The sequence below is a fragment of the Lagenorhynchus albirostris genome, chromosome 20, assembly GCF_949774975.1.
Source record: "Lagenorhynchus albirostris chromosome 20, mLagAlb1.1, whole genome shotgun sequence".
In the NCBI taxonomy this organism is placed as follows: Eukaryota; Metazoa; Chordata; class Mammalia; order Artiodactyla; family Delphinidae; genus Lagenorhynchus; species Lagenorhynchus albirostris.
Window position 1 is genome coordinate 322274 of NC_083114.1, and position 27663 is coordinate 349936.

The window sequence follows — 27663 nt, forward strand, 5'->3', positions numbered from 1 at the left end:
ATTCATTCCTGAACAGAATTGAAGCTGACATGTATTCTTCCCTTTTTCTTAGCTTTGATGTTTTTCACAATAAAAAGTTTAAGAAAAAAGTTAATGGCAAATGACTTTTGATTCATAGGACTTTCCGACGTTACTCCACAAATATTATAAGATATGAGAAATGAACGTAGATATTACATGTGTCCATTAACGGACGAATGGAGAAGCAAAACATGGTCCATCCATAAAAGGGAATGTTATTTAGCCTAAAAAGGAAGGCAATTCTGACACAGGCTGCAGCAGGGATGAACCTTGAGGGCATTATGCTCAGTGATGTAAGCTAGACACAAAAAAACAAACAGTGCTTGACCCACTCATACAAGGCCCCTAGAGCAGTCGGAAACATAGAGACAGAAAGTAGGGTGGTGGGTGCCAGGGGCTGAGGGAGGGACCATGGGGAGTGAGTGTTTAACGGGGACTGTTTTAGTTTTGCAAGATGAGAAAGTTCTGGAGGAGGATGGCGGTCAGGGTTGCACAACAGTGCGAATTACTTCATGACCCTGAAATGTGCACTTAAAAATGGTTAAGACAGTAAATTTTATGTTACGTGTATTTGACCACAATTTTTAAAACATTTTAAAAAACAACAGGAAGTAGTCCATGAATACCACAAGATGCACAACTTCACTAACAACCGAGGGATTAAAACCATAAGAAACCTAGTGTGCACACACCTACCGGAATGGCAGACATGAAGACACAGGATCAAATATCAGCAGGACGTGGAGCAATGGAAAGCCTGGTGCGCAGCGGGCGGTGCAATCACTTCTGAAACAATCGGGCCTCAGAGAGCACGCTCCGTGCACACAGACCCACAGTGTTCCTCCCAGCTGAACACAAACCCCCCAGCCCTGCACCAGGACACACGGACATGGACTCCACAGCCACAGGAGCCAAACCTGAAAGCACCTGGAGGCCATCACAAGCAGATGCAGAAATAAACCATGCACGCTCCTAGGAAGGAATATTCCACAGCAATGGAGTACATAGTGTTTAAAGGTAGTAAAACTATAAAAATTATTTTTTAAAAAACTATATTCCCAAGATGAAAGAATCTCATGGACACAATGCTGAGCCATCAAGAGCAATAAAGCAGCGAGCACGGTCCACCCACTTATGGACATTGGAACTAGGCAAAGCTGGGCTGCGTTGTTTAGGGACGCATGCTTGGGCGTAAGCTATGAGGACAAGTCACTGACACAACATCGGGAGAACAGCTACCTCAGGGCGGGGGGGAGGCTGGGACAGGGAAGGGCACTCCTGGGTGTCCACTCATCAGGTTCTGTTTCTTGATGTTTATGATTATTCTTTACGTGTATATAACCTAATCCTTAATATGTACTTACAGCTTATCATTTTGGTTTATTAAAAAAGGGGTCTCCCCAACAAAGTAGAAGGAGACCTGCTTCTCCCAGGGAAGAAAAGGAATAGTTTCTACAAGTGAAGTCTCGATACCATGGCTGCTTCAACCATCAAGCCTGACAGCAACTCCCGTGAGAGGGGCACCGGGGCCACGACACTCAGAAGGAGGCTCTGGGGCCTCAGTCCTGGGTCACTGCCTCTGAGGAGCCCACGGCACCTGGTCAGAGTTCCCAGTCATTCCCTGCGCGACCCTTTTGCCTTGGTTGCTCTGACACAGCTCGGCCGGCACCATCGCTGGGAGAGAAAGAAGAAACGTGCGGAAGAGGGAACCGGGCTTCCAGCTGACCCACGTCCTTCTACGGAGACGATGCCACAGTCCCTAAGAGAGGACAGCAAGGCCACAGAGTTATTTGTAGTGAGGTGAATGGACCTAAAGTCTGTCATACAGAGTGAAGTAAGTCAGAAAGAGAAAAACAAATACCATATGCTAACACACATATATGGAATCTAAAAAAAAAAAACAAAACCGTTCTGAAGAACCTAGGGGCAGGACAGGAATAAAGATGTAGAGAATGGACTTGAGGACACAGGGAGGGGGAAGGGTAAGCTGGGATGAAGTGAGAGAGTGGCATGGACTTATATATATATATACATACTACCAAATGTAAAATAGATAGCTAGTGGGAAGCAGCCGCACAGCACAGGGAGATCAGCTCGGTGCTTTGTGACCTCCTAGAAGGGTGGGATAGGGAGAGTGGGAGGGAGACGCAAGAGGGAGGAGGGGATATGGGGATATATGTATACGTACAGCTGATTCACTTTGTTATACAGCAGAAACTAACACAACATTGTGAAGCAATTATACCCCAACAAAAATGTTAAATAAAAAATAAAATAAAAAAGACTAGTGTCTGTTATTCATCAGGAATTCCTCAGCATACAGTCACTGAAAGTGCACTGAAATGTAGGTGCAAGAAGGAAGGGAAGGATTAACATTCACAGGACTCCCTCTGAATGCCAGAGTAATGATAGGCATTTCTACCTAACTTTCTGCTGGAATTTCAGTGAATGCTACATTCAGCCTCCTGATCTCCGTGTCCCACCTTGGGAAATATGCTCTCCCGAGTGTCCTAGTTTATGCTTGGTGGGAATGGAGCCCACATCACTCTCATCCCACAGACCACAGCCACCCCAGAAGGAGACAGACAGTGCTGGTTGGGAGGGGCCCTCTATTACCCCGAACCCACTTTGGGTTTAGAGAAGAAGAGAGTAAATAGAGGAAGCGGAAAACCCCAGGGTTCAAGAGCACTGATTTGGAGAAATGTCATGAAGCTGGCCCGAAAGAAGCCCATGAAAATTTTTGTTATTACTGGGACCAGTGAACTCAGGTCAAGACCCAGCTGCTGACTCAGGTCTCTCTCTGGGCCAAAGTCTCAGGCTCAATTTGCTCTCTTAGAGTTTACAAAATATTACAGGGCACCAACAAGTGGTTTTTCAAGATTTATTTCGGAGCGCTGATCAGCGACCTATCAAAGAGACCTGATGTGAGAACATCGATGCCTCTCGACCGCCCCTGATGTACAGAAACCCGCCGTCCTCTCCTGCAGACTTCAAGAACATGATATTCATCTTTGCCATCTTATTACTGATTTCATCATATATATTGATATTACTTCTACATTACCAGTGGTTGTACAGGGGTCGGGAGGCTGGTTTATAATTTATTTATCACCTACTACACTACCTTAACTCTGGAGGTCTTGACATTTTTAACATTGGTGGCCACACCAAAGAGGAGTGCAGCTATGAAGGCATAAATGCGACCAAAGACCAGTTTCAAATATAGGATCGAGGCTTGGCTTGTTTCTGCTGAGCGAATTCTCCTTGAACTGGGTCCGCTGTCCGTGCTCCCTCCAGGACCTCTCTTTAAGCACAGTGGAGGCTCCCAGCCTACGTGGCAATGGCAATTCCTTCTATTGTTGCAAATTCCTCTATGATTGCATTTCTTAGGGGGACAGTCATAAGTTATTGCATCTATACGAGCACTGCAGGTGCTATTGAGACAGAACCTCTCAGGAGCACAGGGGGTACCACTTCTCACATGACCAACATCAGTTGTTTCTGGGGAATAGTGACGGCCTACCCCCCAACACCAGACCCCTGAGATCTCTGACTGATGGAATGAAACATGTTCCTGCAACCGGGGAACATGAGTGACATTGCTACACTGCAGCCTTCCACATTTTATGTCTGCTTCTCCACAAGCAGCATGGTTCAACACCCTATCATTTCTTATGCAGTGTCCAAATCGATTGGCTTTTCGATTTATTGTATAGCAGACATCATGAGGGTTAGTAGTGTGTCTTCCAAAGATTTCTCTGCAGTGCATGGTGCGGTCAGTGCAGTTTCCATGATAGCAGTAGCCTTCTTCAGTACAGGGCGTTCCAGCCTGCATATAAAAGTCTTCCGGGCATTGACTGGTTGTTCCAAAACAGTACTCTGGAAGATCACATGTATTTTGGATTGGTCTGCCGAGTGTCCCAGGTTCAGAGTAGATACAGTCTGTACAGCATAGTCCTTCATTACAAGTAGCCCCTTCCGCCAACATACGGTCATACTCGCAGCATTTGTTGCTATAACACTGCTTGAAGGGGCCACAGTCACACTGCTCCCAGTCCTCTACTATATAGTTTCCACAACGCGTCTTTATCAGGCTTTCATTAAAATCGCTCACCGTCGTGTTAAATATACAACTGCCCCGTATCGCTACTATGTTCCACCAGTGCCCGATGGAGCAGTCACTGAAGGTATCTGTCAAGCCTGGGTATTTTGCCATAAGGCAGGTGGTCCTTCGCATGCAATAGCAGTTATCACCGTCATACCACAGACCAAAACTTCTCCCAATGAGTTGAGTTGACACAATAGCTAACATTAAATAATGTCTGCCTAGATAACCAACGAAGAGCAGGCTACGACTGGTGTTACATACGGGATAGGTCTCTGGCTCAAACTGGCCTGGCCGTGGTCCATCACGGATTACCATCAAGGATGAAGTGCTTTCTATGACTCGTCTGAAATTCTTTGCGTGATAACGAGCGTATGCACCACCTGGTACTCTATAGTCATTCATGACAGTTGGATCTCTTTCATTAAATAGTGCCACTGCGACTAGATAGAACCTGACAGCAAGACCTTGTTGAAAGGAGTCCACTATACTACACATACGTACCAGGGTTTCCACACACTTAGACACACTGTTGTATACACGATACATTGAATTAGAATATTGAACAAAACCTTTCATGATTCCCTTATGTGCTGCAAACACCCTAGCACCACTCCTGGGGGCTACACTGACATCTGCTTCAGGGGACGGTGGGTGTCTATCCTCCTTGTGTCCCGGTCCATACGCAGGTCCTGTTGCACCGGCATCTGCCACTATCTGAGAAACCACATGTTCAAACCTTTCCGAATCCTTGAGGGGTTTGATTTCATACGCAAGGTCATCCAACTTCATAATACCTTCAAGACCCCCATAGCACGTGTCCACGGTGACCATGGAAAAAGGAATCTCCTCCAGGTAGCCGAGGTAGCGACAATCTGAAGGGACGAAGGGGCAGTCCATCTGCAAGGCTCCTTGGTCATCCTGAGTCACCAGCAGCAGGTGTCCGGGCCGAAATCATTTCTTGCGCCGCATGTGGATAACGTGCCTCTGGCCCCCAAAACGCAGGCTGTGGGAGAGCCAGCCTGGCGTCTGAACACCCTTGCCTCGGTGCAACTCCTTCCTGGGTATCACCAACTCCGAAGAGATGTAGCGCCACGAGGGACGGCCTTGAGAGCACTGGACTGGAGCCAGTACTGCCCAGAGTCCAAGCAGCAAGGCGGCTGCCCCCAGAGTGACCTGGCCCTCTGCCAGCCTTGGGGCTCTGCTCAGGGACACCTGCCAATGAGTTAAAAGCAGGATCCCAGAGGAGCCAGGTCGACACCATCTGCTGTGGCCACTTCCCAAAAAGGAGACAGGGATAGCGCAAAAGAGGTCACTGGGTGGGTCTCCTAATGGGATTAGGTAACAGTCCCAGGGCGTGGCAGTGGGTAGGTCTGGATATGAACTCAGCCAGGGCTCAGGTGGGAGAGCGGAGGACTATGTCCTTGAGTGCTACCGTGGAACTGAGGGCTTACGGGGTCAGCATCGTTCCTCAATGCTCTGTAAAACCCTTCAGAGGCCACCATCTGGGGCTCCCTTATTTATCAGATTTTATTTTCCTTGCCCCAGCGGGTGAGGAGAGCCCCTGCTCCTGACCACGAGAGCCCCAGGGGTGCGCCCTCTAGTCCTTCTCTGTGGTTCTTTCCTGGACGGCGGTAGGTTCCTCCCGCGCATGTGCTGATCCCTTCTCTCTGTTGGTTCCCAATGTGAGAGAACAAATATTTCACTCTTGTGAAATTTTGTACTTGTTTTGAGGGGAGGAAAAAAATCTAGTTATCAGGTCATGATCAGAAGAAAGATTTCATTGTCCTCCAGACTACGAATATTTCCCTGCCGTTTAAACCGGATGTGATCGGGGATGAACTTCCAAGGGAGGACATTTACTCCTTGCCTTCTGCCTGCTGTTCTGTATTCCTCCCCATCCCAACTGGGCCTGCTCATCCCTGATGGATCTAACACACCGGCTAATTTTCCCCTCTGAGAGGGCGAGAGTTAGACGCTCGTTCACTTCCACATTAGGGTTTTCGCAGAGCACAGGATGAGGATAATTGACGCATAGAAATCTAATGATGTTTCCCTTACCCCCTGTGCAGCCCCAGGGCTTCACCCTACGGGCTCCCAGTTCTGCTGTCTCAAACGAATTCCCACTGACCTTCTGAATGGTTAATTCTACTCTTTAATTAATTTATACCCTGTACAAGATGATGTACTCTTTTCCCTCTATTCACCATTTAATTATGCTTACACATACGGCTTTTAGCTTTTTGCTTCTCATTTCTTTCTTCTTCTCCCATCTTCTATCTGGGCCTGTTTTCATTTTACTGTAAAATTATACCTCACAATCTCCTTTGGTGCCTGTTAGCTGACAATGGACGCTAACTTGTTTTTTCATACTATGTCTTCCATTAAAGTACTTTCTTCAGCATGGAATGCTTTCTTAAGGCCCAGTTTCATAGGTACAGTACTACAGACTTGCACTAATCCCCCCCTCAGAATCCGGAGGCCACAAGCCCTTCTGTCTGCCTACACATCATGATGAGAAGTCTGACTTAACTACATATCTTAAACCACTTGAAGAGAATCAGACTTTTCCTTCAGAAATGGGATGATGGGATGAGGCCATGTGCCCATGTGACTCAGGATTTTTCTCTCTTCCCAGGTACCCTGGCTGAGAACTACATTGTACAAAGGCATGAGGGAGAGGTGGTCTCCATGGAGAGGCTCGGCCTCACCTGTGTCGTCCACATGTTCCCAATTTCAGAATATCCGCTGTGGAGGATCCACATTCACCCAGGGAAGGGGCTGGAGCGGCTGCTGTGGCCTGGGCTCAGGGGCACACTCAGGACAGCATGACCTCCAGTCCTGAGTCAGCATCTCCAGGGACACAACCAAGAAGCAAGTGTTCTCACAGCTGTGCAGCTCCAAGGCCAGGAGCGCAGGCAGGTACAGCTGTGCCCGAGCCACTGCAGTCCGAGTGCGTGGTGAGCCAGACACAAGCCTCCTCGCAGGGGCAGGTGTGGGGGCTGCGGGTAACAGTCAGGGTCTCCCAGGAGATCTCAGGGCCTCAGAGGGAGGTCAGCGCTGCCAACGCAAGGCTGATCGCAGGAGCAGGCGCAGATGGAGGTTCAGGGCTGCTCCCTGCCGGGGTCTGGGGCTTCCTCTCCTTAGAGCAGTCTCCCCCAGCCCATCTCTGCCTCGTGATTCTATGCTTAGCTCTAAAACCTCTGAATCAGGAAGATGTGCTGCCACAGGAGGAAAACGCTCCCATGCACAGAAGGCAGAGCCCCTCACGACTGTTTACTCCTGTCCATAAATACCAGTTAATTCTCAAAACTTCTGAAGTAAGTTGGCTAAATCCATACAAGAGGCTCTGCTGCAGTCAACGACGCAGCACTACACGGCACAGCTCAGAGCACAACTAGCCAGCGAGCAGCACCTTAGAGTGCATGACGGGTATCAGGCGACACCGGCATCACACACCCAAAGCGAGAGGAGGCAGGCCCTGGTGGTGGCGGTTATTGACTTGACACCACGCTCACAGCACCAACAGCATTAACAGTGGACATCAAGGCGATGCATGGTGACACCCATCCCCCCCCAAAGCTCCATACAGAAGTTCAGTCTGATGATGCCACAGGCACACAGGAAAGGAATCTGAAAACTTTATCACCTCCATTATTGAGGTGTCTGTTGAGAGCAGGGCAGACCTCTCAAGAACATCAGAAACGGTTTGAGAGCACCAGCAATGGAGACGGATTAGGGTTTTTAATGTGGTTCCTGGGTGTGGGGGGGTTAAGTGTTGTGCTCACAGGCGGGGCTCACGTGGTTTTGATCTCCCACCTGCATCGAAGGAGGGAGAAGCTGTGCTTCTTACCAAATTTCCCAGCAGTGGGCAGAGGAAGAAGAGAGGAGTGAACTTTAAGGTGTCAGCTCTCAAACAGCAGAAGATAGAGTAGGACTATTTCTTCCACTTAACACCTGCAAAAACTAACTGAAAAGAAAGGAGAAAAGGGCCGTTATGGATAGCAAACAATCTGAGTCCTTAGAAAGTGGGGAGAATGATTATATGTTGGTTAGCAATAATAAGAAATAGCAGAAAAGGAGTTCTTCAGTCTCTCCCCACTTCTAAGGACAAGGCTTCCAACATGAAAATTCCTCGTCAAGCTCAAGGGTGAAGTCCACCCGTGGGCTGCAGGAGCTCACAGCTCCCTCCGCAGACAGGGCTGAGGTCCCTGGGGAAGGCAGAGCTGTGGTCCGGAAGAAGAGGACGCTGTGGGTTCTTCTCCTCTGCCTGGTGACACCTCCCCAGGTGTCAGGTGTCACCTGACAAGGGTCGCAGGTGTCAGACACGGGGCTGTGGGGATGGCTGTGGCCACAGGTGACTGACAGCGACTGATTCTCCTTGTTGCCAGGTGTCCTGTCCCAGGTGCAGGTACAGGAGTTGGGCCCAGGACCGCACCTTGCACACCCTCTCCCTCACCTGTGCTGTCTCTGGATTCCTCATCCCAACCAGTGGTTATTGCTGGAGCTGGGATCCATCAGCCCTTGGGGTAGGGGCTGCACTGGTCATCAGGAATATGCTAGAAAGATGACACAGCCCCAGCCCCAGCCCCAGCCCCTAGGAGTTAACTCCCCATCTCCAGAGACGCACCCAGGAACCAGTTCTCCCTGCACCTGAGCTCTGTAACCACCGAGGGCATGGCTGCAGACTGTTCGAGGGACACAGGGAGGGGAGGTCAGGGTGAGCCCAGACAGAAACTTCCCTGGAGGGAGACAGGAGGGTCTGGGCTGCAGGTTTCACTGAGGACCATGAGGCAGGGCTGAGGCCTCCAGGGGTGCTCAGGACCCACTGAGCACAGAGACCAGCCACACGAGCAGGTGCGGATGAAGGCGGAGGTTTCCTGCCACAGCCTGTGGTTCCCTCTGCGTCTCACCATCTCTCGTAGACCCTCTGTACGTTTGTAATTGTTTGCCAACCATAGATCTCTGATTAGAAGTTTCTGCTCTAACACGAGCACACAGTCTCACGTGCGCCAATGCAGAGTCCCACCTACGGAGCCAGTAATGACTGCTCACGGCCACCAGAAGCAGGGATGTGAGGAGGCCTGAGGATGTGTGGGAGGAGGGATGTGTGAGGCCTGGCTGCTGCTTTCCTATCAGACTGGGAGGACAGACCTCAACAGAAATCCTAGACAAGGACAGTCTTTGCTGTCCTGGTCCCAGCCAGACGGAGCCTAAGGCTGGGCGAGTCCCTGAGAGAAGCTGATGGATTTTCAATCTAACCTTCCTCTCACCAGACTCAACGCTGAACAGTGAACACTCATCAGGCTGTCTCTTCTCCTGTGGATCAGTTTTCTTTCTCCTTCATCTTTTTGTCCCCAAACGCTTTCTCCTTCCACTCTCTGAAGAGGGGTCGTGACCTTTCTGTGGTCTAAACCCCAGGGGCAGACCCTTTACCTGGAGCTTAGGTGTGGCCCAGCCTGTGGCCCCTGCAGGCGCCTGGGAAGGTGTGCTGGGACCTTCAGACTTGCTGTGGACCAGGACGTGCCTGCTGTCCTTTGCACGTGCACTCGCTGGGGAAGCTACGTGGACACGAGTACTCGAGGGAGTGATGTTTGTTTAGACACAACGGGATGTGGAGTTTGAACTTGTCCTGATCAAACTCTTGTGGGGTCACCACCCTGACCTGTGGCTTCCAGCAGAGCCTGATGGACACTCCGCTGTGCTGGGAGCTCTGGAGGATGGAGGCTGTGCGGCCGGTTGGAGACATACAACCTTCTTGGGGCCAGACGTCAGTCAGGAAGGCCGGGCTGGAAATCTCGAGTAGTAGATGAAGCTGCCGTCCACTGTGGAACTGCATCTTCTTCAGGTCTGCTGTGATCGAACCAAGCCCAACCAGGTTATTTAGGATAATATTTCTAGGTTAGAGTAAAATGATGATAGAATTTAACAACATCTACAAAATACCTTCGGGGTAACACCTGGATGAGGGATTGACTGAATAACTGGAGACGGAGCCCAGGCCAGCTGACACATAAAACCGACCATTGCCGTTGTTATTTTATATTTTACATTTGCCCAAAGAAGCAGGTTCATATTATCAATAACTATGCTGAGGTATTTTTTCAGTTATTTCAGGTCACCTGAAAAGCAGTCATCGAAAACGGATTCCATGTGCACGGAATTTGTTTTTAGGAAAGTATGTTTGTGATGCTGAGAGTGACGTCAGCCCTGATGCAGCTCTGACCCTGAGTGACAGAGAGAGAAGTAAGATTGGATGGGACACCAAGTGTCCTTCAGTCCAAGGAAGGACCAGCTGGGGCATCTTCGAGCCCAAGTCGTCCTTCGCAGGACCCCCACACCTCACTGTTACGGCCCTGCCTCGGCATCAGCTGTGCAAGGACTGAATCCAGACACCTCACCGTGGAGTCTGGGCCGAGCTGCTTTGTCTTTGTTGCTATTTTACAAGGTAACTGATGGAGAACAAGAGATACTGAGGATGTGAGGGGATGCGAGTGAGGGAATCAGTGGATGTGTACCAGTCTCCTGACTAGGACGTCTCTGTGTTTGCAGAGGTCCAGCTGGTGGAGTCTGAGGGAGGCTTGGTGTACCCTGGGGGGTCTCTGAGACTCTCCTGTGCAGCCTCTGGAGTCACTTTCAGTAGCTACTGGATGAGCTGGGTGTGCCAGGCTCCAGGGAAGGGGCTGGAGTGGGTCTCATCCATTAATACTGGTACTGGTAGCACTAGCTATGCAGACTCTGTGAAGGACTGATTTGTGATCTCCAGAGACAATGCCAGGAACATGCTATATCTGCAAACGGACAGCCTGAGAGCCGTGGACAGGAACCATGCATTACTGTGCAAGAGACACAATAAAGGGAGATCAGTGTGAGTCCAGACACAAACCTCCCTGCAGGGAGACAGGAGGGGCTGGGCTGCAGGGTGTAATCAGGACACCAAGGAGTTCTCTGGATTCAGGAGCACGAGGTCTAGTCTCAGGGACAGGGCAGGTGCAGTGGCCTTAGCAGTAGATACCCTGGACAACAAATAACCCCATCTTCTCATTTATAATAAACTATTGGGCCATTGTCCAAAAACTGTCCCCTTTGGTGTAAAAGTATCTGGGAATCTCTTGCCTCAAAGATACCTAAAACGTAAATCAAAAATGACACATATTTCCATGTACGCTAAGACCTACAATGCCTTACTAGGGCAGTATTTATTTCCTTTGGAGTTATAGACTTTACTAATAGTAACTAAACTACACATTTTATTTTCAATACACACAATGTAGGGTCTTGGAATACCATTCAATAGAACCATCATGTCCCTGATAGGTCCTAGGCAGATGTTTGATATTAGAAACATATCTCTCAAATAATTCTCTCAAATAATTCCTTTCCAAATTCCAGTCTGGCACCTAATCCCCTGAATGTTTCTCTCCCTTTCCCCATGGCTTGATTTATTTTTTAATATATTTCACTATCTTTCCCCCATACCAAAAGGGTTGGACACCAGATCTAGGGCACATACTCTCCTGGAAGCACTAACCATAACCCGTCCTACAGGGCAGGTGGCTCATTTGATACAGGACCCTATATGTCCACAAACAACAACAATAACAGAGACCGGTCAAGCACAGCTCACATCATCCTGATGATTGCTGATCTACTTAGTAACGGTCTAGTTGTTTTCAGTAAATTACAATTGGAAGCCCACTCTGCCACAGAGACGCTGCTTCAAACAACCATGGCAAATGCTGAGACCTACATCCACTGCAACAGGAACTCACTTGGAGGTTCTCCAGTCCACATCCCAGATGATACCTGTCCAACTCAAGACCTTCCCATTGGTGATGACTTCATCCTGGATGCTAAATCCTGAGCCCCAGTAAAGCCTGTGGGCGTTCCCTCTTAAAACACAAATGATGAACACAGAACCTTCACTGCTTTTCTTCTTTTGATATCGGGATTTCTGTTATGTGTCTGGGCTCACCCTCTGCTTAGACCACAACCCTGGTATAATCCTTGCTCTCTGCCACAATGTACACCCCCATTTCCCCAAGATTAAAGCAAAGTCTGGAAGACATTACTCCTATCTGTGCCGTTCTGAAAATTAATGGGGCTTTTTAGCAAATGGAACAACTGGACATCCACATGCAAAAAAGTGAATCTTGGCAAAGACCTTATAGTCTTCACAGAACTTTACTGAAAATGGTTCACAGAGCTGAATGTAAAATGGTTCACAGAGCTGAATGTAAAATTCAAAACTCTAAAACCTCCATGAGATAACACAGGAGAAGAACTAGATGATTTGGGGTAGAATGAATGATGACTTTTTAGGATCCATAAAATACATCTTTGATAAGCTAGATTCTAATAAATTTTAAAACTTCTGCTCTGTGGAAGACAATGTCAAGACAATGAGAATACAAGCCACAGCCTAGGATAAATTATCTGTAACAGATTCATCTGGTAAAGTACTGTTACCCAATTATACAAAGAACGCTTGAAACTCAACAATATGAAAACAGAAAACCTGATTAAAAAGTGGACCAAAGGGACTTCCCGGGTGGCGCAGTGGTTAAGAACCCGACTGCCAATGCAGGGGCCACGGGTTCGAGCCCTGGTGCCACGGAGCAACTAAGCCCATGCGCCACAACTACTAAGCCTGCGCTCTAGAGCTCTCGTGCCACAACTAATGAGCTCGTGTGCCACAACTACTGAAGCCCATACACCTAGAACCTGTGCTCTGCAACGAGAGAAGCCACTGCCGTGAGATGCCTGCGCACCGCATCGAAGAGTAGCCCCACTCACCGCAACCAGAGAGAGCCCGCACACAGCAACAAAGACCCAACACAGCCAAAAATAAAAAAAAATTAAAAATTTATTTTAAAAAAATGGGCCAAAGACCTGAATAGAAACTTCACCAATGGAGATAAACAGATAGCAAATGAGCATATGAGAAGAAGCTCTGCTTCACATGTGATCAGGGAAATGCAAAGTAAAACCATGATGTGATGACTGTACACAATTATTCAAACAGCCAAAATCTGGAACATGGACCACACTACATGCCGGCAGGGCTGATAAATTGTCATGACACATCGCAATTACCTGCCACATGCCGGCAAGGCTGTAGAAGGAAAGGAACTCATTCAGCGCTTGTTGTAACGCAAGACGGTGCATCCACTTTGGGAGACATTTTAGCAGTTTCTATGAAAGGAAACATGCTCTTACCATACGACCAAGCAATCGTACACCTTGGTATTTACCCAAAGACATAGAAAACATAGGTCCACGTGACAACCTGCACACAAATGTTTATATCAGCTTTATGCATGGTTGACAAAACTTGGAAGCAACCAAGATGTCCTACAGTAAGTGAACAGATAAATAAGCTGTGGTGCATCCAAACAATAGAATATTATTTGGCAATAAAAGAATGAAAAGACATGGAAGAGGCATGCACATTACTAAGTAAAAGAAGCCAATCCGAAAAGGCTTCATATTGTATGCCTTTAACTTTGTGATATTCTGGAAAACACAAAACTATGGAGACAGTAAAAAGATCAGTGACTGTGTAGAGTTCGGGAAGAGGAAGATGGATGAACAGGTGAAGTCAGAGGACTTTTAGGGCAGGGAAATACTCCTTATCATTCCTTAATACTGGACACATGTCATACATTTCTAAAGTCACGTGAAATGTACAAGAGTGAACCCTAAGGTAAGCTATTGCCATGTGTCGTGACAGTTTATCGGCTATAACAAATGTGCCATCTGAGGGTAGTGATGATGCTGGAGGTTGTGCATGTGGGGGGTCAGTACGTATATGGGATAGCTCTGTACTGCCCCCCCATTATGCTGTAAACCTAAAACTGCTCTCAAAAAAAATAAAGTCTTTATTTAAAGAAAATAATGGATGAGGCTGCGCTCTAGAGCCCAAGAGCCACAACTACTGAAGCCCGCACACCTAGAGCCCGTGCTCTGCAACAAGAGAAGCCACCGCAATGAGAAGCCTGTGCACCGCAGCAAAGAGTAGCCCCCGCTCGCCGCAACTAGAGAAAGCCCGCGCGCAGCAACGAAGACCCAACGCAGCCAAAAAAATAAATAAATAAATGAATGACTGCAGGGAGCAGAATTTTTAAAAAGAAAGAAAATAATGGACATAAATGTTGTCTCCAGGAAGCACCGGCCTCCTTTCAGTCAACACCTTGACCCCTATGGAGTAGGACCACCCGCTCCTACTACAGCCTTGGCTGTACACAAACACTACTACCTTTACATAAACTTACTTACAGTTCATACTCTCAAAGGGCATAACTTCTGGACCCGTCTCCTCGACCTGAGCATATTCAAATACTCTTCACAACTCCGCCCAGGTACTGTTAGAGAGCCCCAAAACCTCAAATCTATTTTCCTGGCTAATGCCATACAAATGGGCACTTGGTGATGAGCCAGTGTACAAGGAATCTTTATATTTTTACTTGTGTTTGTTCTTCCTACTCTCACAGTAAAAGGTTTTATTCCATTTAGAGTGACTTCTGCCATATTCTCTGAAAGTCACTCACCCAAAGTTCCCTTAATTTGAAGCCAGAGCACCGCAGGGACAACTGTAGCAACTATATTTCCCTATTTCTGTATTCTCAATGTTCTGATCTGGGGGGCCTTGATCTTGCACAGACTGCCCCTTCCTGGGCTGCAAACTCCTGCAGGTATCAGACACCTTCCTGCAGGTGTACCTCTGATATACAAGCCACCAATCCAGAGCACATCTCTATTTTCTATCTCTCTTACAAGCTCTCACACACCTTTCCACATTCCTCCTGACCTGGATCACCCCAGGGCCAGGTCTCAGACAACCAGGAACCGCACATGCCCAAGAGCCTGACAAAATTATTCAGGCTATCCAGTGCTAATTTTACTCAGCATACCTACCCTGCCTCATCCATTCCAAAACCCCAATCAGGTCTTTGGTGCACGTCCCGCCCCCTCTTCTGTCTCCTGACCAACCCCAGTGCCTCCCTGAGTGGCCCCTGTGTGGTGTGTGCCCGTTTCTAGGGATCTGTGAGTGTAAACTGACAATCGCTTCCACGTCCGTGTGTCTCACCATACCTGATGAAAACAAATCTGGCTACATTTTAACACACACACACATACACACACAGGTTTTTACGTATATTTTAGCAGAAAACATACTTTGACAAGTTAAAAAAATAACAGATGCATAATGTTTCATTTTCTTTTTGAAAGAGAATTTCTGATACTGTTTATATTTATTAAATGCCTTTCCTTCGTTTAAGTTTTTTAAGTATTCATGAGTCACATATCTCTATTTTCTTTCTCCCTAAAATTAGGAAACATTTTTGTGCAACTAATAAGGTCAAGCGCCCTGGTCATAATTTTTTTGTGAATCAGGTGGGTAATCAGAAGGGAACAAGTCCCACCCTGACACCACCGCAGAAACCCTGTGAGAATCACAGATTAGAGACATGGGATAACTGCCTCGCTGAGATTTAATCATAAGAATATATAAGACCCCGCTCCCCCAGATGACTAGCACAGTGCTGAGGCTCCAGGATAACACTAGTGGATGAAAGCTGTAAGTGCTACAAGACACAGACCCTCCAAGGAGGAGAACTTAGGGATGCCCAGAGACCACAGTGAGACAAAGTCCAGAACAGGAGATCAGGTTGAAGCCTCTGACACCTGCAGCTTACAGACCAAACTCAGGATCCTCGCTCGTCAGCCTCAGTCTGTTCTTCTCTCTTTCCTTAGTGTTCTGTGACAAAGTCCTCCTCCTCCAGGAGTTTTTGGTGGACCCAGGTGTAATCACAATCCAGGTTCCACCGGAGACGTAGAAGACGACGCAGGTTTCCCACAGTTGGCGCAGTTGTGGGTGATTAAGCAGTGGGTCTGTGTACCTGTCAGATGCTGGGGTCTTAGGTCCACAGGGCAGGCGGTCAAGAGGAAAGATGGCCAGCAGGATTGAGCCCGAGGATGGAGAAACTTCTGGTGATGAGGTGTCCTGCAAAAGCCAGGGCATCCCTCACGGAGCTGACCTAGCTCATCCTGCTACTGTCCCACCCACCTGGTGACCCAGTAGAACAGCATCACCTGAGTCAGCTGACAACAACACTGCCTCTTCCTCCTCAGACTTCTCAGGGTCTTCCTTCCTGCAGGAGGGGTCTCTGGGGTCCCTCAGGTGCAGCACTATGAGTGAGAAATGTTGTGACTGTGCCCCACTTCTGACAGTGTGGGACAGACCTGTACCCTTCCCACGGGGCAACTGCAGTGTCCAGATTCTTCAAGAACAGGCAAACCCAACGTGCATGCACACTCCAGTCTCCACTTTACTGTGTTTGCTTTTGTTTGTCAAAGCAAGTCACACACTCAAGCCTAGGGTCAGTGTGTGTGAGGGCACGGAGGGCACTGCCCGTGTGCTAGGTATAGAAAAGAAGAACGTTCAAGTGCATTACTATGATAATTAGCCACTGTGTGTTTTTGTTGTGTGTGCATGTGTGTCTGTATTATTGGAATATTAGATGTTATGTGTGCATTGAGATCCATGGCTTCTATGTGCAGGTGTTCTCTGACATAATATTAAACCAGAGGAGCCCAAAGGAAATGAGAGGAACCCCCAAAGCCCCTGATTGACTCACACGACTGTCAACTGTATCAATGCATCTGGCACCTCCAGGGAAAGGGCTCCCTTGTGGTTTCATAAAATTCTTGCTTGGGGTCTCCCTGTAAAGTGTGTGGGTTTAGTAAGGCCGATTCACTATTTCAAGAGATGATGTAGAAAGAATATGGTGTCACTGTAAAAGGATTCTGAAGGCAGGGCACAGCCACTGAATACTGGACTAGAGATACTGAGGTAAATACAGTGTGAGACCAGGCAGGACCCTTCCCTGCAGGGTGGTAGTGGGGGTGCTCAGGACCCACCCAGCACAGGATTGCAGTCCCAGGAGAAGATGCAGAAGGAACTGAGGAGTGGTTTCCTCTCAGGGACTGAGTCTTCTCTTTTCAGCTAAAACAAATCTAAATTAAGAGTTGTTAAGGACTGCTTACTCCTGTGTGATTAATATTGGATTCTATTGGGAACACATGGCCAACTCAATAAGGCAATGAGAACTGTGCTTAACAGGTAAATTTGCAGGCCTTCTAGATATCCTAATTCTTAGAAGTGGAAAACAGGATTTTTTTAATCCAATGGTTGCACAGTTTGGGGAGACGGTCTGACCCTAGGAGTAACATTTAGTTATCAAAGCTCAGAACATGTTCAGGTTGTTTCCCTGTCATTCAAAGGTGGGCTCAGAAAGAGAAGCATGGGGCTTCCCTGGTGGCGCAGTGGTTGAGAGTCCTCCTGCCGATGCAGGGGACGCAGGTTCATGCCCCGGTCCGGGAAGATCCCACATGCCGCAGAGCGGCTGGGCCCGTGAGCCATGGCCGCTGAGCCTGCGCGTCCGGAGCCTGTGCTCCGCAACGGGAGAGGCCACAACAGTGAGAGGCCCGCGTACCGAAAAAAAAAAAAAAAAAGAGAGAGGCATGTCCTGTGGGGCTTCTTTCTCAGTTTGTCTGTCTCTGTCTGCACAGAGGTCACGGATGTGATGGGGGACACATATTCTCAACGAGGATTAGGACTTGGGCCTTTGGCATCCCACTGAGTATGGCCCATGGGATATCCATCTTTCCTTGGCTAGACAGGCACTGGATATGAAATATTCTGCCTCATCAATGGGCAAATAAGTTGAGATACCCTAGGTTAAATACGGGTATGTCTTGCCCTGAGAGCATCATCCAACAACCATGCAGCATCCTCCACAGAAGTCTCTCAGCCCTCACCACAGGCTGGACTGGCAGGGTCCTCTTCTGCCACCAGCGGCTACGTGTAAGGAACTTCCCAGTCCCTGGGCTGAAACCTCCTCCTGAGTATGTCAGAAACCCCGAGGGAGAGGTTGGCTGTGCTGGGGCTGAGGAGGTGACAGAGATGTTTAGGTTGAAGGTGCCTCAGAAAATGGGTTTATGTAATTGAAATTACCCAATAGATGTGAGTGTTCACTAATTACTTTGGAAATTTTCCATAAACCAATCACCATATGAGCAAAATTCAGAGACTGGAAAATGGTTCAAATAAATAAAGCTGATATAAGCATTCCCATGAAGGCATTTGTGTGAACATAAAAATTTTTTTTTTTATTGGCTATGATGGGTCTTCGTTGCTGTGCGTGGGCTTTCTCTAGTTGAGGCAAGTGAGGGCTACTCTTCGTTGCGGTGACTGAGCTCATTGCAGTGGCTTCTCTTGTTGCGGAGCATGGGCTCTAGGCACACGGGCTTCACTAGTTGTGGCACGCAGGCTCAGCAGTTGTGGCTCGCGGGCTCTAGAGCGCAGGCTCAGTAGTTGTGGCGCACGGGCTTAGTTGCTCCGCAGCACGTGGGATCCTCCCGGCCCAGGGCTCAAACCCGTGTCCCCTGCATTGGCAGGCAGATTCTTAACCACTGTGCTACCAGAAAAGTCCAAACATAAAATTTTAACTCAGTTGGGTAGGTACTTTGTAGCCCACTCCTCAGTCGCATGGTAAGTGTATGTTTAACTCCTAAGAAACTGTTAAAATGTCTTCCAAGTCCGTAATGCTCCACTTCCTGCCAGAATTTGATTTTTTGCATGGGTTTATTCAGAATCTACCCTCCTTATAACAGAACGTACTTGGAAATAGTGGCCATGTAACCAAGGCTTTGACTGGACTGTCATATTTTAGAGTGATGTGTATAAAATCAGATGTGTCCTGAGAGTTCAAGACACTAAGGTTGATTTTTATTGCCAGTGGTTACAAAGACATCTCAGGATAACTGGCCTGCATCCTGGCTCACGTGGTACCCAGCCTTACAGGAAAGTAAGGAAAGACACTTCTTGATAGGACCAGGAACCTTAGAATATTTTATAGAAGAGAAAATGATGACAGAAGAGAGGAATTCACCCAAATCTATAGCTACTGCATATGAGGTCTGGTGGTAAGGTCTTGGCATGTCTTCCTAACCTCAAGAGGCTTTTAAGACTACAACCTGAGATTCCTTAAGAAAAATTCAACCAAAACAAACTAAAATGTTCATGTGGTCAGTAATCATTCTTGCTGAACATGTGTGAATAATCAGGCCAAATCTAATTAGAACAGATGAATTTTGTAAAAAAGGATAACCTTACTTTGTTAAGGTTTGACCACAAGTAGGGTGACTATACGGAGAGATTTTATGTTTCAGTAGGAAACCACAGCCAGTCCTATTGGGTTATCAGATTCCAGCCCAGTTAATTCTCTGAGAAGGTATTTATCTACCTGTAAATTTGTCTTGATCCTGCCATTTCTCATATTTAGTTGGCCCTTAACAAATTCTCACCTCTTGTAGCTGCCTTCACTATCTGGCCACGTCTCTCCAAAGTAATGTTCCGAATTTTATCCCACCCTCCAGAATTCACATCATGAAGAACCAAAACGTGACTACCCAGATCCTCACTGTGACTCTAAGCTGTCTGTAGCTGATCTTCCCCCCGGTACCTAATGAAGCCGTGTGAGCTGATGCAGGACAACTTGACAAAAACTTCAAAGAAACTTCAGAAGATGGTATGCGAATAACCTTGGTGCCTGGAGCTGCTGCTGTGTAGGCTCCTCAGGAAGTTCACCTAATTTCTGCACCTTTTAGTCTCTGCTCCAGGAAATACCATGACTGTGGACAATCTTATCAAAATCCCTCTGATGTCTATGCCACCACCTGGAACATTCAGTAAATCCATCCAAGAAATCCATCAGACTGGCACTGATGTTGGCACTCCACCATCTAAAGATATTTTGTGCCAAATGTCTAGAAATTTTCTTGATTAGCTGCACTCTGGACTAAGAAATTGTCATTTCAGTCTGCCTCAACCATTAATCTTTTTTTAACATCTTTATTGGAGTATAATTGCTTTACAATGGTGTGTTCGTTTCTGCTTTATAACAAAGTGAATCAGTTATACATATACATATGTTCCCATATCTCTTCCCTCTTGCGTCTCCCTCCCTCCCACCTTCCCTATCCCACCCCTCTAGGTGGTCACAAAGCACCCAGCTGATCTCCCTGTGCTATGCGGCTGCTTCCCACTAGCTGTCTATTTTACGTTTGGTAGTGTATATATGTCCATGCCACTCTCTCACTTTGTCACAGCTTACCCTTCCCCCTCCCCATATCCTCAAGTCCATTCTCTAGTAGGTCTGTGTCTTTATTCCCGTCTTGCCCCTAAGTTCTTCATGACCTTTTTTTTTTCCTTAGATTCCATATATATGTGTTAGCATACGGTATTTGTTTTTCTCTTTCTGACTTACTTCACTCTGTATGACAGAGTCCAGGTCCATCCACCTCACTACAAATAACTCAATTTCGTTTCTTTTTATGGCTGAGTAGTATTCCATTGTATACATGTGCCACATCTTCTTTATCCATTCATCTGTTGATGGACACTTAGGTTGCTTCCATGTCCTGGCTATTGTAAACAGAGCTGCAGTGAACACTTTGGTACATTACTCTTTTTTTTTTTTTTTTTGCAGCTCACGGGCCTCTCACTGTTGTGGCACACAGGCTCCGGACGCACAGGCTCAGCAGCCATGGCTCACAGGCCCAGCCGCTCTGCAGCATGTGGGATCTTCCAGGACCGGGGCACGAACCTGTGTCCCCCGCATCGGCAGGCGGACTCTCAACCACTGCGCCACCAGGAAAGCCCCTGAGGGTTGTCTTTTGGTGTTGTTTAGGGTTTCCTTTGCTGTGCAAAAGCTTTTAATGGTGAAAAACTGAAACCATTTCCACTAAGATCAGGAACAAGACAAGGTTGCCCACTCTCACCACTATTATTCAACATAGTTTTGGAAGTTTTAGCCACAGCAGTCAGAGAAGAAAAAGAAATAAAAGGAATCCAAACTGGAAAAGAAGAAGTAAAGCTGTCACTGTTTGCAGATGACATGATACTATACATAGAGAATCCTAAAGATGCTACCAGAAAATTACTAGCGCTAATCAATGAATTTGGTAAAGTAGCAGGATACAAAATTAATGCACAGAAATCTTTGGCATTCCTATACACTAATGATGAAAAATCTGAAAGTGAAATTAAGAAAACACTCCCATTTACCATTGCAACAAGAAGAATAAAATATCTAGGAATAAACCTACCTAAGGAGACAAAAGACCTGTATGCAGAAAATTATAAGACACTGATGGAAGAAATTAAAGATGATACAAACAGATGGAGAGATATACCATGTTCTTGGATTGGAAGAATCAACATTGTGAAAATGAATCTACTACCCAAAGCAATCTACAGATTCAATGCAATCCCTATCAAACTACCACTGGCATTTTTCACAGAAGTAGAACAAAAAAATTTCACAATTTGTGAAATTTTTTTCTTTCACAAAAGACCCCGAATAGCCAAAGCAATCTTGAGAACGAAAAATGGAGCTGGAGTAATCAGGCTCCCTGACTTCAGACTATACTACAAAGCTACGGTAATCAAGACAGTATGGTACTGGCACAAAAACAGAAATATAGATCAATGGAACAGGATAGAAAGCCCAGAGATAAACCCACACACATATGGTCACCTTACCTTTGATAACAGAGGCAAGAATATACAGTGGAGAAAAGACAGCCTCTTCAATAAGTGGTGCTGGGAAAACTGGACAGGTACATGTAAAAGTATGAAATTAGAACACTCCCTAACACCACATATGAAAATAAACTCAGAATGGATTAAAGACCTAAATGTAAGGCCAGACACTATCAAACTCTTAGAGGAGAACATAGGCAGAACACTCTATGACATAAATCACAGCAAGATCCATTTTGACCCACCTCCTAGAGAAATGGAAATAAAAACAAAGCTCAACCATTAATCTTTGCTTTTATTTTACTCTCTTGATAATCCCCCTTATTGCAGGTTTAAAGGCTCACACCATACAAACAATATCCTCTACTATAAACTCTCAACACACAGTACAGGAGGCCCTTAACAATCAAAAACCCACTGAACAAGAAATGGACTTCTATTGTACAGAGGAAAGAAGAATGCCTCTTCTTACCTTGAGCCAGAAAGGTGGACTGACAAAGACTCCCTCCTTGATCAAACTTTAGTGACGCTCCTCTGAACTCCCTTCTTGAGGAGACCTCAACCTTGGCCTGCCTTTAGTAAGACTCCTGCTAAGTCAATTTACTGAGAATTTCTCCACCCTTGATATGTGATCAAATTCCTGATCTTCCACCTTTGAGATATAAGACCTTGACTGCATTTAGCAAGAACCTCTTAAGCCAGTTTAAGAAGATCCTCTGACCTTTGTTACCTCCTATAAGTGAGTTTACATCTGATCACTCTGCCAGTTGGTATAAATCCCCACTTGTCCCTGTTGTATTTGGAGTTTAGTCCAGTCTGCCTCGTGTTGCAGTAGTATTGAATAAAGTCTCACTTGCTATTTTTATAAGTTTTATAATTTGTTGTTCTTTAACCCAAGTTCTTTGCTTTCAAATTACACTGGTGGGGCAGGCATAGGATAGAGTTTCCCATTCCCAAAGCAAAAAAGGAAAATGATGTAAACAAGGTGTCAAGCAAGTCAGAAAGAAACAGAGCAAATTCTATTGGATTTTAAGATAAGAAAAAAAATGTATTGGCTCTATCAAGGAGGAAGAAATTTTCCTCTACGTTTCTAGGTCCTTCTGGCTCGTCTAAAAATTAAATTGACATGAAACAGATTAAAAGGAAAAATTCCAATAAACACTCAATAATATGTATACATGGGAGAGACCCAGGAAACCTGAGTAACTCACCTTAAATATCATCTTAAGGTAAAGACGAAAGAGCAGGTTGGGGTTAGTGGTTTGGGACTTCAAAGGGGAAGAAGGCAATTCACATGAAAATGGAAAAGTAGATGTTTGATAAATAAATGTTTGCTGGGCCAGTGGAGACAATGGGACACAGAGTGGACTCTGATCTCTAGGCCCTGCTGATCTCCTGGCCCCCACACCACCACACCTAGCCCATGTTTTTTGCACATATTTCTGCTGACAGCTCTATTTTGGTAACAGGTCCTCTATCTAAATTCTATAGGTAGCTAAGGGGGAGGTCAAAATTTCTTCCTGACTCTTCTGTTCTTAAAAAGAATGACCTTAATTTAATCCTCAAGACAATGAGACACACTGGGGTGGCAAATTTTGCTCCCTTTCGTCTGCACGCTCTGTCCTCTGGGCCCACCTGTCTGTGACCCTGGCACCTCAGCCTGTGCCCTCTGAACACTGGGTGGCAGTAGCAACCAAGCGAGCCACTCCGTCTGTCCCTGTCCTCAAATCAATCTATCTCTACTTCACCCCATTTGGTTATTTCAGTCCAGAGGAACATTGTGTCTGCTACTGTCAGACTCTGAAAACCCTTCTTGGCCTTCTATGCAGTTCATGAGATTCAGGTCACCAGGCAAGAGGATCCTCCACAGGCCTTTCCTGTATGACCACATAGCTATTCCCGGTTCTGCTGAGATGGCTGACTGTATGAATCACATGCATCAACCCTTTAGCAAAAGTTTTTCCAGGCACACCCTTGGCTCTATTTCGAAAGTAGGCTATCTGGATAGACTGAGATGTTTCCAAAACTTCAGGATTTCTTTCTGCTTTTCTTAATAATTGTCTCTTCAGTTCACTTTCTCTTCTCATAACTGCAAGCAGCAAGAAGAAATCAGGCCATACTTTCTTCAATACTTTGCTTAGAAATCTCTTCAGCTCAACATCCAAAATCATCACACTCAAGTTCTAATTTGTATATGCAACCTAATACTATTCAGAAAAGTTTTCTGCCACTTTATTACAAGATTCACCTTTCCACATGTTTTCAATGGCACGTTCTCCATTTCCATCTGAGATATCACCAACATTTATTTGTTTATTATGCTTATATATGTATTTCTAAGATTACAGAAGCTTTCTCTCAGCTCTCCTCTTTCATTTCTGATCCCTCACCATAATCTCCATCGATGTACATTTTCTACCAACAGGTCTTCCAATCTATCTGAGCTTTTCCTATTAAGCACACCAACACCAGCCTCTTTTCATTACCCAAATCTAAAAATACTTCCACATGTGTAGGTAAGTGTTAAGCAGCCTTCCTCTTCCTGATACCAAAATCTTTATTATTTTCTAGGGCTGCCATATGAAATATCACACACTGAGCAGCTATATGCGATAGAAATTTATTATCTCACAGATCTGGAGGCTTGAAGGAAATGTGACGTGTCGGCCAAGTCGATTTGACATGTTGGCCAAGTCAAACATAATTGTCCCTCACAGCCCTGTCTGTCAAGCCTCTCTCCGTGGCTTGACAGTGACCAGATGCAATCCAGAAAGTGAAAAGACAGCCCACATAATGGAAGAAAATATTTCCACATTATATATCTGATGAGTCTTTCTTTATCCAGTGTATATCAAGAACTTTCATAACTCATCAACAAAAACAAACAACCCCATTTTAAATATGGACGGAGGACTTAAATAGACCCTTCTTTGCACAAGACATGAAAATGGTCAACAAGTAGACGACAAGACAGGAGGGAAATGCAAATTAAAACCACAATTTGCAATAACTCCTTCACACACTCTAAAATGGTTATCATCATGAGAATTAAAAATAACAAATGTTGGCAACAATGCAGAGAAACTGGAACCTTTAAACATGACTTGTGGAAATGGAAAAGGGTGCAACCTATGTTTACAATATGAATGTACAATTACCATATGGTTCAACACCTCCACTCCTAGATAGAGACCCCAAAGAACTGAAAACAGGTGTACATATAAACTGAGAGCCGCACTGTTCACAAGAGTCAAAAGGAAGAAACAATGCAAACGTCCATCAGTGGGTAAATGGATAAACACAGTGGGGCTGACCCAAAAACCGCCATGTTATTCTGCCATGAAAGGAATAAAGTGAAATGGTGCAGCCCCTGTGGAAGACAGTACGGCAGCTCCTCAAAAAGGTAAACACAGAATTAACATATGATCCATCAGTTCCACATCAGGGTATATACCCAAAAGACTAAAAGCAGGGATTGGAAGAGATAAGGGTACACCCATACTCACAGCAGCATTAATCACAATAGCAAAAGGTGGAAGCGATCCAAGTGTCCATTGAAGGATGAGCGGATAAACTAAATGTGGTATACACACAAAAGAATGTCATTCGGCCTTAAAAATTAAGGAACTTCTGACACATGCTACAACATATATGAACCTTGAAGCCATTAAGATAAGTGAAATAGGGCTTCCCTGGTGGCGCAGTGGTTGAGAGTCCGCCTGCCGATGCAGGGGACACGGGTTCGTGCCCCGGTCCGGGAGGATCCCACATGCCGCGGAGCGGCTGGGCCCATGAGCCATGGCCGCTGAGCCTGCGTGTCGGGAGCCTGTGCTCCGCAGCGGGAGAGGCCACAGCAGTGAGAGGCCCGCGTACCGCAAAAAAAAAAAAAAAAAAAGATAAATGAAATAACTCCGTCACAAAAGGACAAAAATGATATGATTCCACTTATATGAGGTACCCAGAAAAGTCAAATTCAGAGAGAGAAAGTAGAATGTGGTTGCCCGCAGGGGCTGAGGGGAATTCGTGTTTAATGGCAACAGAGTTTCACCGGTGAAAACTGAAAAGATCTGAATGTGGGTGGTGAGGATACTTGTACAATAACGTGAGTGTGGTTAATGCCATAGAATGGTGTACTTAAAATAGTTTAAATGGTAAATGATCGGTACATTTAATCACACACACACAAAATAAATGAAGTACTGATACATGTGACAATACAGAAAAGCCACCCAGATCATATTCATCTTGTGTGCTTTAAATCCATCAAGGTTGCGAAAATGAGGGGAAGTATCAGTCATTGTTCCAGAAAAAGAAACCTGGATCAGAATGGGAAAAGACATTTCCCTAGAGCTGGAGCAGCTGGTGAAAGCTGAAGTGGGCCTGTGGATTGGACTGCAATGTGGAAACCATCATAATTTCCTCATTTGGAGGTTACGTGGTGGTTCCCTGGAAGGGGGGGCCCCGTTTTGGGTAAAATGCACTGGAGTATTGTGTGTTCAGTGGCTAAAGCAGTAAAGCAAGGAAGTCTGGGTAATCTGAGTGTGCAGATACACAGTACCTTGTTCTGCTATCCCAAGTTTCTGTAGGTTTGGAGTTACTGCAAAGTCAATAACTTTCCAAAACACCATGTCAAGAACACACCAGAAAGGCAGAGAAAATATTACACTTTCTTATAGAGGCCAAGCCTTAACCCAGATCCACTTCACACAAGGTCATGAACCTAACTGCCCTTATAGGAGCCCACATGGAATTGACAGGCACTGTGGGAAGATTCTAGTAGGAGACACTGTGTCTTTGGTGTTGTGGATGACCTAAATATGACAGAAACAGTGGGATTTTCGAGTTCCAGTTTTCTACATCGCTCTACCAAAAAACTATTAGAAATAATAAATGAACTCAGTGAAGTTACAAAATCAATACCCAGAAAGTCAACTGCGTTTCTAAACACTAATCACGAACCATCAGAAAGAGGGAAAAAACAAAAGCTATTTACAATTCCATCAAAAAGCACAAAATACCTAGCATAAATTTAACGAAGGACGTGAAAGACCCGCACACTGAAAACTTGAAGAAACTGAAGACACAAGTCAATGGAAAGATATCCCGTGCTCACGGAACGCAAGAACTCATCGTGTTAAAATGTCCACTCTTCCCAAAGCAATGTACACAGTGAGCGTAACTCCCGCCGAAATTCCAATGGTAGTTTTCACGGAAACAGAGCAGATCCTCCTAACAGCTGTGTGGAGCCACAAAGGACCCCGAAGCGACCCTGAGCGAGGAGGACGGGCTGGAGGCATCTCCCTCCTGACTCCACACTCTGCGGAGAAGCTGCAGTCCCCAAACAGCGCGGAACCGGCACAGAGACAGGCGCACGGGCCCGAGGGGCGGGACGCAGAGCCCAGAATCCAGCCCGCACGCGTGGGGCCCGTTAATTTATGACAAAGGGGCCAAGGACACACCGAGGGGAAGGGCAGGCCCCGCAATAAATGGTGCTGGGGAAACTGGACACCCCACACCACATGCTGGCTACACGGCACGCCGAAGTGACCGAAAACCCGGCTTCGCACACCAAGCCCTTCCTGGGTCGCATGAAGACGGACCCCCGTCAGCCGTCAGTCCCCCCAGGAAGCTTCTCCCCACTTCTTCTCACCTTTATCTCCCGGCGTCGCCTGGGTCCTCAGGAAACCCAGCTTCCGTCAGCGTGGACTCAGCCCTGCGTCGTCCTGAAACCGAAACCCCAGCGAGTCCTAAGGAGACTGAATTGCTGTCAGCAGAGACGCTGAGCCGGGCGTCCCAGCCGAAGCCTCGGCGTTGCCTGAGGAGACAGAACTCCTCCCAGCTGCGGGCCGGGAGGGGGAACACGCATGCGCCCTGGGTCGGAGAGGCCAGCTCAGCGCCACCGTGTGGTCAGTGCAGGAACTGCAGG

The 27663-nt window shown here is 46.5% G+C and overlaps 1 protein-coding gene and 1 long non-coding RNA gene across 2 annotated transcripts; both read right to left on the bottom strand.

Moving 5' to 3' along the window:
* Positions 1-2896: 2896 nt before the first annotated feature.
* LOC132511024 (disintegrin and metalloproteinase domain-containing protein 29-like) lies at positions 2897-5098 on the bottom strand. The gene is given in 1 exon segment (XM_060133707.1): positions 2897-5098. A coding segment is annotated over 1 exon segment (1962 nt). The 3' UTR covers positions 2897-3136.
* Positions 5099-7851: 2753 nt separating this feature from the next.
* Positions 7852-27577, bottom strand: LOC132511082 (uncharacterized). The gene is made up of 3 exons (XR_009537515.1): positions 27388-27577; positions 9792-9979; positions 7852-8096 (listed from the first exon to the last, which is right to left on the bottom strand). It is a non-coding gene; the product is annotated as an uncharacterized LOC132511082 (long non-coding RNA).
* Between the last annotated feature and the right edge of the window lie 86 nt (positions 27578-27663).